At 41.8% G+C, this 13,523-nt stretch overlaps 1 protein-coding gene across 2 annotated transcripts in view; it reads left to right on the top strand.

Moving 5' to 3' along the window:
- The window catches only part of LOC117288814 (serine/threonine-protein phosphatase 4 regulatory subunit 1-like), a 57,654-nt gene that overhangs the window by 30,181 nt on the left and 13,950 nt on the right, over window positions 1-13,523 (top strand). For both annotated transcript variants that reach the window (XM_033769662.1, XM_033769661.1), the window contains exons 6-14: window positions 2,881-2,985; window positions 6,497-6,562; window positions 7,016-7,174; window positions 8,178-9,287; window positions 9,981-10,166; window positions 11,010-11,171; window positions 11,437-11,537; window positions 12,828-12,948; window positions 13,284-13,399. In XM_033769662.1, coding sequence (XP_033625553.1) covers window positions 2,881-2,985; window positions 6,497-6,562; window positions 7,016-7,174; window positions 8,178-9,287; window positions 9,981-10,166; window positions 11,010-11,171; window positions 11,437-11,537; window positions 12,828-12,948; window positions 13,284-13,399 — 2,126 coding nt within the window. The remainder of the gene's footprint in view (window positions 1-2,880; window positions 2,986-6,496; window positions 6,563-7,015; window positions 7,175-8,177; window positions 9,288-9,980; window positions 10,167-11,009; window positions 11,172-11,436; window positions 11,538-12,827; window positions 12,949-13,283; window positions 13,400-13,523) is intronic.

Below are 13,523 nucleotides of genomic sequence, written 5' to 3'. Positions count from 1 at the left end.
GCCTTCTTCATTGGTGGAAATAACGCTCTTACTCATCCTCAATGGTAAAAGGGCTTTCATTGAACCGGCCGATATTTCATCCAGCTACAATGGGAATACCTGTAATCCCATGTGATATTATTAACCAATCACGTCGCCAATCAAGCTGACTCCCAGATCACATGATCAGATTGTGATTTTGAGTGACGGCGCGTGATTACCATGGAATCTCACACGAATATAGTCCCTGTTGTCGACGCTAAGAGTCAAAGGTGCATACGAAATGTAATGAGCCTGAGGCGAATGAAATTAAGATGATTTCAAAATGAAAGGAAAGCAGAGGGTAATGTAGTTACCTGGAAGTGGATGTTGATCCCTTATCTTTGGCTAAAAGGTACACCAAGTCTAAATCAACCTACATGTAGAAATTATGGGAAACAATTAAAAGAACTTTGAAGGAATAAATATATATTTGTTGTTACCATTTGTTTGTTTGTTTTAATCCTATAAAAACGTAGATACAACAAAAATGTGAATCTGAAAAAAAAGTTGCACCCCCGCTTCCCAGGTTGTATCGTAATTTTGGGTGTGATCCCTGGCTACACGGCAGTTTGTATGGCTTCTGACTGGCAACGCCGAACAAAAATATTGACAAAATAAGGACACCGCCAATATAGGGCTAGATAGCTCAGTTGCTAGAGCGCCGGCACGTTAGTCCAGGGGTCGATTTCACAAAGAGTTAGGACTAGTCCTAGGAGGTATACAAATTGCATAGATAGTCCTAAGTTAGGACGAGTAACTGGTCCTAACTCGAGATAAGACTAGTCCTAACTCTTTGTGAAATCCACCCCAGAGGTCGTTGGTTCGAATCCCACTCTAGTCAGTTCAACCCCAAAACTCATTTAAAAAATAACCCAGTCAGTTTCCCTTGTGGTTTATATTGAATCTGACAGTTACGTTTCTCATGTTTGGGGGATGAAAACTGATAACCACATTTCTCAAGATGAAATTATTCTCAAATTGCATTATACTGTTACTGTCCAAAGCTGCTGCACTTCTTAATGAGTGAGTTTTGTTTGCCATTAATTTAAAGGGAAGGTACACAATTGTCAAAGACCTGTCCTCTCACTTGGTGTATCTCAACATATGCATCAAATAACAAACTTGTGAAAATTTGAGCTCAATTGGTCATCGGAGTTGGGAGAAAATGATGAAAGAAAAAAACACCCTAGTTGGACGAATTTGTGTGCTTTCAGATGGGAATAAAAGACTTCTAGCAAGAAGTCTTTTTTTATTTTAGTGAGAAATTACCGCTATTTCAAAATCTATGCTACTTCAGAGGGAGCCGTTTTTACAATGTGTTATACTATTAACAGCTCTCCAATGCTCGTTCCCAAGTCCGTTTTTTTAGTAAATATTTGTTTTGAGTTAGTATTTACCAAACGTGTACCTTCCCTTTAAGGAGTGATTAACAAACGTAAACTTCCCTTTAGGCTGCTTGCTAATGATATGCCTTCACATTTACCAATGTTCTATTGGTACAAATCAAATCTATGTTAAAATTAAATCTTTTAACCACCATAACGATGTGTTTAATAACACGTTGCAAACAAGGGAAAACTAACATTCTTCTAACAGTGTTAAAGCTATCTTCTATCTGTGTGCTTCCTAAGATGGCGTGGTGCCGATGTGCTTTCTCTCTCTCTCATGCAGTGTACTTTGTGAAAGACATGGGTAGTGAGATTGTAACGTTATAAGACTATCCCGCTACTCTGTCTCTCACCAAGGTATACTTGCTCCTTCTTCTACGGGATGCAAGATGGTTGCGCTAACAAGACTTCAAGATGTTGTGTGTATTTATAACATTATTTCAGATCCGAGACTTCAGTGGATTTTAAAGTATTGTGTGAACAATGTCCTTGCCACCCCAACAGTCAGTCCCAAGGTATACTTGCTCCTTCTAGGGGACGCAAGGTGGTTGCTCTAACATCCAAGACGTCAAGACTTTGTGTGTATTTAACATTATTTCAGATCTGAGACGATTTCTGGCATGGAGAGTTGAATCAATCAAAATCTAGGGTAGATCGAGAGGTGGATTTTAGAGTATTGTATGAATAATGTCCTCGACCATACATTATTATCAAAAATCATCTTTCACAGAAATCAACTAACTTTGTTAAAGCCATTATACACTTTTGGTAAACAGTATTGTCCAAGTCCCACACTTCGTGTAGCACAATTTATATATAAAATAACAAACCTGTGATAATTTAGGCTCAATCGGTCATCGGAGTCTGGAGAAAATAACGGGAAACCTACCCTTGTTTCTGCACGTTTTGCCGTGTCATTACATGTGTTTAAAATAAATCCGTAATTCTCGCTATCGAGAATTGATATTGTTTTAATGTTTTCTCAAAAAGTAAAGCATTTCATGGAATAATATTTCAAGAGAAGTCTTTCACCATTACCTTCTGTAAACCCTGTAAATTATTTGTAAATCTGTGAACTTTTTTTTTTTTTTTTTTTCCTGTACCGAAAGTGTATAATGGCTTTAATGCTTCACTTTTGTTATTTTAAGTTATTCTCACCTCCGTGTTTTACATAATCAGGCGTGATGTTCTTCCTACTTTGGTCTGATTTTTGAAGGAAAAAATTGCCCTTGGAAAAATGAGAAGAACTGATTTAAAAATAACATGAAAAGTCTATTAGAGCCTACAACCATGTGTACATGTAGAGCAGCCCTTGTACTTGTGATGAAATGTTCCTACCTTTTTTTGGAAGGGCCAAATTAATATCATACCTGCATAATAGACACCATTCATTCAGTCGATGCGGAGCATCGGATGATGGCCCTCCAAACACTCATCTATAAATTCTATTTGTTGTCCTTTTTCTTTACAGCTGATGAGTAAAGTTGCCCCATTGGTTGGACGAGACATTACATTAAAACTTGTGCTTCCACAGTTCTCGGAGCTGTGTTCGGACAGTATGTTCCATATACGCAAGGTTAGTCGGACTGCACTGGGGATCAATTATTCAAATGAAGATCAAATATTTACTGTGTTCCGTTGAGTTTGATGTTTAGTTTTAGTTTTAGTTTAAATTAGACTTTACACTGGCAGCCCTGATACTACGGCTTTTAAGGGGGACGGCAGTTTTGCCTTGACTTTTTGTAAAAATTTAGGGCACCAAGGCAATTTTCAAAAATTTGGAAGGGCATCACGGCAATCATAAAAAGTTGCGAAGGGCACGACGGCAGTTTGAGAAAAAACCTCTGAGAATGCCTGTAAAAAATAGTTCTTCCAATTTTTCCATTTTTTAACTGTGAAAAAAGAAAGTATTCATCTAACTCAACAAAATAAAGAACAACTACTTACAATACACAATAAATAATTTTTGTTCATACGTAATCCTACTATTGGTCATGCACGTTGTGTAGTTTTTCGTAGAGACGCTAAAATTCCCACGTAACTGCTCCATTTTGACACGATGTTGACAGAATAAATGCATGCGGTGCGCGACGACTATGCTGTACATGATGGTACATCACATGTACCAAGCATGGGGAAAACCACTATCCCAGCATGCAAAGACACGTCGAGTCTTTTTCTCAAGGCGTTTAGCGTTGGTTCGCGAATTTTACCACTAGAGGGCGTTTAATCTCACGCTATCGCTCTGTTCCGAAACGCCCTCTAGCGTTCGATGTTTCGAGTATTTTTTTGTCGCACGCAAAGAACAACGACTAACGGGCCTGAAATCTGCTGTTATGCCTTACGTGCGTGAAATTGGGGTCTATTGCGTTGCGTGAAACTTACACAGACAGCGGGACTTTTTGGCTTATTTTCGAACTTTGACAACGTTGAATATAATTTGTTTTCGGGAGGAAGGGCACGGCGGCAATGATGAGAAAAGGGCACGGCAACCATTGCCGTGAAAAATTGGGTTTTTGAAGGGCATTGCGGCAATCGGTAGGGGCAACGACGGCAATTGCTGTCGTTGCCGTCGTGAAGTATCAGGGCTGCACTGGCATAAAAATATAAATATACAAATCGATACATAAAGAAACAAAGAATCAAAATAGCTTAAAAATACCAAGCCAGTGAGTGGCGAGGAGGAACAGGTGACCAGCACCTCTACAAAGCCGTCCTGCCACAAAGAATGTCCCCTAAAACCCACCCCACAGTTAAAAACCACCCATCCCACTAAAAAAAAAAAAAAAAAAAAAAAGGGGGGGGGGGGGCGCTTGAAGGCGGGATTGACAATTGCAGACGACAACAAAAGCAGTGGCAATGCGACACAATGTACTTCTGTTAGCTCACGTAGTAATAATCTAAGTCATGATTTCACATCCTTTTGGACAATCAAATAACTCTAGGAATTGACATCTATGGTGTTCATGGCATGCCTGGAATTTCGTCTTTGAGAGGGCAAGGCAAGTTTCATATCGCAAGGGCACTTCCGTTGGAAAAATCTCAAAGTCTATGGGAAACTTTGGAAGGGGCACCAGGGGCCACGGAGGCCATGGCCAACGTCACGCCTGCATGTAATTTCAGGCCTGCACCGCTATTAGAGGCTGGGCCCAATTTCATAGAGCTGCTTTAGCAAAAAAAAATTTGCTTAAGCAAAAAAAATCATTGCCTAGTGAAATCAGACTACCAGCCAAGACTCCACTCAATTGTTATGCTAAGTAAACAACAGCTAAATACCCTGTCACAAGCAATGTATATGTGGCATGAAATTTTGGCCAGTAACATGTGTAAAATGAGCGAGCTATTTTCGTGCTTAAGTGAATTTTTTGCTTAAGCAGCTCTATGAAATTGGCCCCAGGTCACCAGCAGGTCATACATGTATAGCTGTGTACATGTAGGTCATTTATTGCAGTGAAAGGAATTTTGTTCAAAGTAATTGAAATACAAGCCAATAAAGTTCACTGCATTCCGATACTTGAAAGTATTCCAATCACAACAGGCAGGATCTAGTGTACAGTCTCTTTCATGTCAAAACTTCGTGTAAACTTGAACAGGCCTGATGTACTTCATGAAGGCAATGAAGGCGACTGCCTCGACACCCCCTGGTTATCGGCTTGGTGTCCTAACAATTTCCTCATAGGGTGCCCTTAACCACAGGAGGAGAAAACGCCTTGGTGCTCTTGCCCTTTCAAAAACGAAGCGTACTGGTCTGATTGTAAATATTGCTACCAACAATAATATCTAGCTCGGTGTCCGATTAATAGAGGTGAAAGTTGTGTGTCTACAAAGCCTGCGCCAATAATTGAGTTTTCATCTCTTTACCTTCCCCCCCCCCTTTCTCTTCTCACAAATTACTTCTTCACCTTCTGTATCCCAAGGCAGACATCGATATGAAATCACATTATCCACTGCGCTAATGACCTAATTCACATGCCACGAAAGCTGCTAATCTAATGGTTGCGTGGCGAAAGGGACTGAGCCGCAAAAGGCTACAAGCTGAGGTTGAGTCACACCGCGGCCTGTCGGGGTCTGTCGGGCCTGGGTCCGGGGTAGCCAAATATCCCCTGGCTATCTCAGAAATGGTACTGACCACGGGGCAATGTGTGCTTGAAAAACCTTAAAAAAAAAAAAAAAAACGAGAGCATCTGACCTGAAGAAGGGGTTGTGTTAGAGTGTGTGAAACATTGACATGGCTCCGGGGTATACTGGTTTAAAGAAATCGCTGTAGGGTAGTAATTCAACCTTTACCAGTCCCAGCTGTATTGCAAGACGCTGAATTAGTAATCGCAGTCGGCAAAATTGATGCAGATTTGCAGAAGTGGAGCAGCACAATGAAAATAAGCTTACAGTGATATGCATGAGATAGTTCAAGATACATCCATCTTAATCTTACATTTGTTAGTAAACCAAAATACCAAACAAGTTATTGGTCAATGAGTAAGGTAGAAGGCCTTTAGCTTTAGCTTTCGATTCAAACCTTTTTCCGAGGAATAAGAAAAAGTACAAACAAGTGATTGTTTCATGTAAAGGTATCCCAGGCCTGATACTTCATGGGGCAACGAAGGCGATTGCCTCCTTGCTTCCTTGCCGTGTTCTTGAAAAATGCTCCAGTAGAAATGTACAATTTCCTCATAGGGTGCCCTTTAGTAAGGAGGAAACGCCTTCTTTGTGCCCTTGCCCTTTCAAAAACGAAGGGATACAGGCCTGCAGCTGATTTCACGAAACTTTACGCAACTGCGTAGGTCCACTTGCGCAACGTTTATGATGCAAGTTGCTCCATAAACGTTGTGCAAGTGGACTTACGCAGTTGCGTAAAGTTACGTGAAATCGACTGCTGGTATCCTAGCGTTTTACCAGAGAAAATTACACTAATGTCAGGTCGTACTTTCAAGCACTAAAGAATTCATGTGAAAAAAATACCCACAAGATACGAGCTGTGTTGGTGTCAGTCACTTTCCTATAACTATGGTTCTACATAAGTTCTTGTAATTAAGGGTACAAAGAGTACTACTATATAACAGCTATGGATATTTGTTATCTCTTAACAGGTTTGTGCTGCTAACTTTGGGGATATATGTAATGTGGTTGGAGAAGAGCCGACAGAAAAATTATTGGTGAGTGCAAATAACTTAGCGATTATTTAAAGGCTATGAACAAGATATATCTATGATATTAGTATCATTTGAATCCTGGTCCCAGTTCCATAGAGCTGCTTAAGGACAAAAAGTATCTTAGCACAACAAAATTATGCTTACCAGAATACGGTTACCAGCTAAAGTACCTTGCACATGTACAATTTGTGATTGGTATCCTGCTAATTTTGGCTAAGCACAAAATTTGTAAGCAAATTGAAAGCCAAAAAAAAAAAAAAAAAAAAAAAAAAAAAAGGGACAAATTTCTGCTTAGCAGATATGAGCAGTATACCAGTGACAGATTGTAGTTTGTTGATAACATTATTCTGGTAAGCATATTGTTTTAGTGCTTAGCTTCTTTTTTTGCTAAAGCAGCTGTATGAAGTTGGGCCCTGTTCCACTAAATAATAACAAGTACTTTCATTTCATCTACAGCTACCTAAATTTGAAGACCTATGTGAGGATAGTGTTTGGGGAGTACGTAAAGCATGCGCGGAGTGCTTCATGGCGGTATCGTGGGCAGTGTCGAGGACTGTACGCAAGGATAACCTCTCACCTCTCTTTGTCAAACTCTTATGTGATCCATCAAGATGGGTAGGTTATCTTAAAGACATAATGTGTCAATCTGTGATTGGTCGAACTGTAATTGGTCGATCTGTGATTGGTCGATCTGTGATTGGTCGATCTTTGATTGGTCAATCTGTGATTGGTCGATCTGTGATTGGTTGATCTGTGATTGGTCAATCTGTGATTGGTCAATCTGTGATTGGTCGATCTGTGGTTGGTCTATCTGTGATTGGTCGATCTGTGATTGGTTAAGCTGTAATTGGTCAATAGGTAATTGGTCAATCTGTGGTTGGTCAATCTGTAATTGGTCAATCTGTGATTGGTCAATCTGTATTTGGTCCATCTATAGTTTGAATAAAGGTTGTACAAAGTATGTTGACAGCAGGTCTTGAACTTTGTTCTTGAAGGGGCACAGTAATTTTCCTCTGGCAAGGGGCACTTCTATGTGAATTTGTATTGGAATTTTCCAGAGGGCACAACAGCCAAAGATTGGGGCACCACAGCAATTGCTGTGGGTGCCGTGGGTAATTTTGAGGCGTGCGACAGCATAAGTGAACTAGGTACCTACTGGTGTCTCATAGTGAGTAACTTGACCATGTGAGTTATAACTCAGTACAGTTACGTAATTGATGAACCATCATTCTAGTGTCTCAGAATGGTGAACTCAACTACATTTGACAAGTAGTGAGGAAATGACAAGAATTTTTAGTATTTAAAGATAAGCGCATAATGGGTGCGTTCGATTAGCTTCCCTGTGTCGACCCCGTGTTACTCACTCGGGTGAGTCCCTGCCAAGAGCTAATCGCTCGATCACACTGGCCCTCGTGGTGACGTCATGCACCTCGGGTCACCCTCAAGTGACCCACTCCACAAGCAGGGCACTGGGGGCTGACCCGGTTGAGCCCCTGGAATGACGTCAAAGCTATTCGAACGCACCGGGGGCAGCAGACCGGGGTCGACCCAGGGAAGCTAAACGAACGCACCCAATGTCTAACTTACATCTTGTGTTTATTTGTTGTTTATCCTGTAGGTACGAATGGCTGCTTTCCAAACTTTAGGCCCTTTCATCTCAACCTTTGCTGATCCAGCCGTCTCAGGTGTTCAAGTCGTTTACAATCCCGACGGATCGGTTCAAATCGCGAGTGTAGTCGATAACAATGATTCAGAATCTGACGAAATCCCTTCCTTAGTTTTCTCGGAATCGTCAAATCAGTCTTCCTCAACAACAGAGCAATCCGGAGCCGAACAAAGAACTCATTATACGAGCGAAACCGTCGCTATGGAGGTTGATGAAACCCTCGGAGCCTCGGGAACGATCATTCTCGGCCAAGGAGCAGGCCCTCTAGAGGCCGATTCAAACCAGGCATCGCATGCCTCTAGTAACATTCACCAGGGTATCGGACATGTAGAATTCACAATGGATGCAAGGGCTGTTGAATATAAGCCTGAAATCTCATCAGATTTTAACTCGTTCCTGTTCTGGCGGAACCCGATCCCGGTGATAGACGCTCGACCGAAATGCACCGAGGACGATGAGGAATCGTCATCAACGGAACGATTCACAACGATGGCTGAGCTTACCTTAGAGACCAACAATCCACCCAATGAGAATAGCCAACAACAAGAATCACCCGACTCGGGTATCAATAGTCCAGCGGGGGCTCCCGGATCCCCTGCCGGTAGCGACGGCGAAGGTCCCTCATCAGATGGTGAACAGAGTAAAGAGATTAAAGATGACACACAGAATGTCACGGAAGACATCAGCGGGCAGATGTCTGACGTACATCTAGAGGAAGCAACAAATCCCGAGCCGGAAGAAATTGACAATAATGCAAATGTAAACACGTCTAGTGAGAGTAAAGGGGAATCCCCACCCCAGGGGGAATCCCCTGCCCAAGGTGAATCATCAGGTGGTATGGAGCTCCATAAAGCTAATCTGACAGAAGCCGATCAGGTCTTAGAGACAGTGTCTAACATCTGCAGCACGCATGTGATTGGTCAGCGTTTAAACGAGAAGACGTTGACGTTTGTCAATGGGATTGTGGAAGAGGAGGTTGTTCCTGAATGGTCCGACTCGGATCCGTCTGCGAATACATCCACCGAGGCGCGTACACCGGAACGTATTCCAAGACAAATGCAGGTCAGTTGAAGATACACTCTGTCTCAAGTAATATTACACGCATTAAGGGAAGACTTTTACAGGGATAAGATTTTTTAGTTTTTAACCGGCAATCAGGTTATAGGACGCCCCAGAATGTACAGTAGGACTTTCAAAATCAAAGATCAATGTATATAAGCAGGGTTTGCGCTCACAGTTCAGTTTGTTTTTTCCAACAGCCTACCACATCCCTGCTTTAAGTATAAGGAGGTTTTGTTTGAACACTTTCCTTTTCAAGACTACAGGAGCCAATTTCATAGAGCTGCTTAAGCAAAAAATGTAGCTCGCTTATTTTACACATGTTACTGGCCGTAATTTCATGCCACAACATTGCTTGTGACTAGTATCAAGCTGTTGTTTACTTTAGCATAACAATTCAGTGGAGTCTTGGCCAGTAATCTGATTTTACTAAGCAATGATTTTTTGCTTAAGCAAAATTTTGTGCTTAAGCAGCTCTATGAAATTGGGCCCAGGTCTTTGCATCTTTCAAAAAGTGCTTATCTTTTTAGCATTTTCGAAAAATGCAAATATTTTAAAGTTTAACTTAAAATTAAGATACGTCTTGCTGATTGTATCAGGAATTTGTAACCAATCTTCAGAAATTCAATCAAGAAGACGATTTTCAATGAGAGTGATTTAATTTTGTTTAAACCTTTTTTTTTTTTTTTTTGACAGGATGTGATTCCAGCTGAGTTACTAGATCTCTACCTCTCCATGACGGACTCGAGTCGAGCCCAAACTGTAGATACTGAGATAGCGAGGCACTGTGCTTTCAGTCTGCCTGGCGTGGCGTTAACAATGGGACGTAAGAATTGGATGTGCCTCAAGGAAGTCTATGAGATACTGGCATCAGACATGCAGGTACAAAATAAATACACTGTAGTACACCAAAGGGAAAGAAGACTTTGTGCGCCTCCCTAAAGCCCGGTTCATACTTCCTGCGAATGCGAATGCGATACAGACGTTGACGTCACAAATTCACAACGAATAATTCGCAGCAGTTCAACTCTGCTCAACTCACTTGTGAATATCGCTGCGAAAGGAGGGTTGTGACGTCAAATTCACGTCAAATTCGCTTTGCATTCCCATTCGCACGAAGTATGAACCGGGCTTTAGTCTCGGCTCAAGAATAGCTTTTTAGTAAAGTGCCCTCTCTTGGTGGCATGGGACGATGCCAAGTAAAATGGGACATAACGCTTACGAAAAATGAACAACAACGGCTTTAGATCAAAGACTAACGCGAAGCTTTTTACTAGGTCTAGGCCCCGTCTCATGTGTCAAAATCAAATCTAAATTGCTTCCAGATGGCTGGTATTTAGATGCACAGCTATTTGATGATCGATGTTGGACAGGGAACTTTTTTTGCCAGTAACGGCAGAGACAGGCAAAAAGCGGAGCCCGCAGTTTCGCAACTAAATTATTATGTTGTTGAATAGCCGTGTTTGACACAATAGGTTCACCAAGCAGGTAGTCGCGACTTTTTTTGTAGTAGTCTTGGCAGCACGATTAACTGAGTAGTTGAAAAACGGTAGTCGCGACTCGACTATACTATCAATAGTTGCGAACACTGGTCCCACTAGCCGCCCAGCACCATTACTGAGTGACGAATATGAGCATTCTTATTAAGCACACTTGATCTTGAAACAATTCGATCCAGTCAACCTAGCCTGACCCTTTCTCTTCTATTCTTCTCCTCTCCCCTAGTGGAAGGTTCGTCGTACCCTGGCGTTCTCAATCCATGAGATGGCCCTCATCCTCGGTGATGAGGTCACTACAGTCGACCTGGTACCCATCTTCAATGGGTTCCTTCGAGATTTGGATGAAGTACGCATCGGAGTACTCAAACATTTTGCCGACTTTGTTAAGGTAAGTTTTTCTCAAGATCAAATCGAGAGAAGACGTTTCAGTTCATTTAACTTTAAGACGTTTATTTCCATTCCAACAAATAATCATTCTGAAAAATAGAACAGTAATTTTTTTAACAACGTCTTACAACCCAAGAAGAAAATGTGTCCATCCAAATGAGAATTCCTGTTTCTTCTTAGCAATCGCCTGGAACTGTTGCCTGTAAATTGCCTTGTGTGTCAAAACTTTGTACTAATAATCTTTAAATCTGATTGTTTTTCTGTAGTTATTGAAGCCAGACCTTCGTAGACAGTATCTGAGCAGAATGACTGATTTCTTGACAACGGATAACACTCGCAACTGGAGGTTTCGTCTTGAACTTGCTGAGTAAGTTGGACTGGTGTACTCTATCTAAGCTCATAGATGAAAATTCCAGAATAGTGTTAATGCTGAGCATATCTTTGTGGCGTGTCGTGGCCGAGCGGTCTAAATCCAAGCTCTGCTGTAGTCAGCAACAGAGTGTGGTTCCTAAGTGTGTCTTTGTGGTGTGTCGTGGCCGAGCGGTCTAAATCCAAGCTCTGCTATAGTCAGCAACAGAGCATGGTTTCTAAGCGTGTCTTTGTGGCCTGTCATGGCCGAGCGGTGTAGTTCACAGGACCAAAGTGTTGTCAGCAGCAGAGTGTGGGTTCCAATCCCGGTCATGACACTTGCGCCGTTGAGCAAGGCACTTAACCAAAATAAGGGAATAAAAGGGTAGCGACAAGCTCTTAAACGGCCGTTTAAAATCGGTAGGGTTGTTGCCGTGTGATAAAGGACATGCCGAAGGCGAGGGCTTTTGTCACACGGCAACGACACGGCAAGGTTTTAAACGGCCACTAAAGAACGAGTCACTACTCTTTTATTCCCATTCATGAATGCCTTTTTGGTTAAAAGGCGTATTAAAGTAAGAAACTCTGTAAAACTTATCCATTTCCGACGTGCTTGAGCTCTGTACGTCCATGTGTTGCATTGTTATGACTGAGACGACAGTTTCCGGATCCGTTCGTGAGCGCATAGTCTTGGTGCAAGACAATCTCATTTTCCTTCCACACACGGCGCGGCCAACTCACCGACAGCGCCCGCATCGCCCGTAACAAGAAATGTCTCGCACCAAGACTAGCGCGCAGTATCCAAAAACACCCGGTTGTAAACAGTCCAGCTGGTCATTATCAACCTTTTTAATACCCCATGTGACGCGCTCTCCACCAATAGGACTAGCGAAACTGTCTGAGGTATTTATGAATGGTTCGTTAAGCATTGGGAAGGTAGTGCATTCTGCTCTACTAACCAAGCTCCTGGTGGATGATACCCATGCCTAAATCCTTATGGACTGTGGCGTGTCGTGGTCAAGCGTTCAAGTTCACCTAACCCAAGCTTTGGTGTTTTCAGCAGCAGAGTATGGGTTCGAATCCTAACTATGGCACATCTTAAATACTTTCTGCTAAGATGTTGTTAAATTGATCTAGTTAATATTCAGCATATTTTTGTTTGTGTGTAATTTATATGTATCCTAGGAAATTTTCCTCCATGGTAGAATCATTTCACTGAATTGATTTGAATTGAATCTGCAGGAATCTGATTGGTTAAAGTAGGTCACCAATCTAAAGTCTTATTCCTCTGTTTCATTTCCCCATACAGACAACTGATCTTACTGTGTGATATGTACGACCCCGGAGATGTTTGTGAACATCTGTTCCCGATCGCGTTATCGTTGGCTGGAGATAGAGTTGCTGATGTAAGATTCACTGCTTATAGATTGGTAAGTCTCTCTGACTGGTTAGATTCACTGCTTAGTGATTGGTGAGTCTCTCTGACTGGTTAGATTCACTGCTTAGTGATTGGTGAGTCTCTCTGATTGGTTAGATTCACTGCTTCGTGATTGGTAAGTCTCTCTGATTGGTGAAAGCTAGTAACAAGCACTATGCAACAAATGGAACTTTGGCTGGTAGTCCTGTTTTTATCAAGGAAGAAACTTCATGCTTAGCAAATTGTTGTGCTTAGCAGCTCTATGAAATTGGATTGAATGATATAGTTCACTGGTAATATAGAAAGTAGTCTGATTTAATCTCCTCTAATCCCATCTTAATATTTTAGCTTGGTGTGATCATGAAGAGGATTAACATGTCCGGTAATCCTGTGTTGCGTCAAAATTCCATCGATGGTATCATCAATAAATACGCCAAGAGTGATCGCTGGTTTGGACGACAAACGTAAGTCAATTCTTACAGCTCGTCAATAGACCGAATCCATTAGGCTCCGCCCACTCCTCTCCAATGCCATCCTACACAACTCTGCCACACGGGCCAAGCATACATGCATGTACGTCGGACCTTA

This window comes from Asterias rubens, chromosome 4 (assembly GCF_902459465.1).
Source record: "Asterias rubens chromosome 4, eAstRub1.3, whole genome shotgun sequence".
NCBI lineage: Eukaryota > Metazoa > Echinodermata > Asteroidea > Forcipulatida > Asteriidae > Asterias > Asterias rubens.
This window is presented reverse-complemented; position numbering and strand designations above follow the sequence as displayed.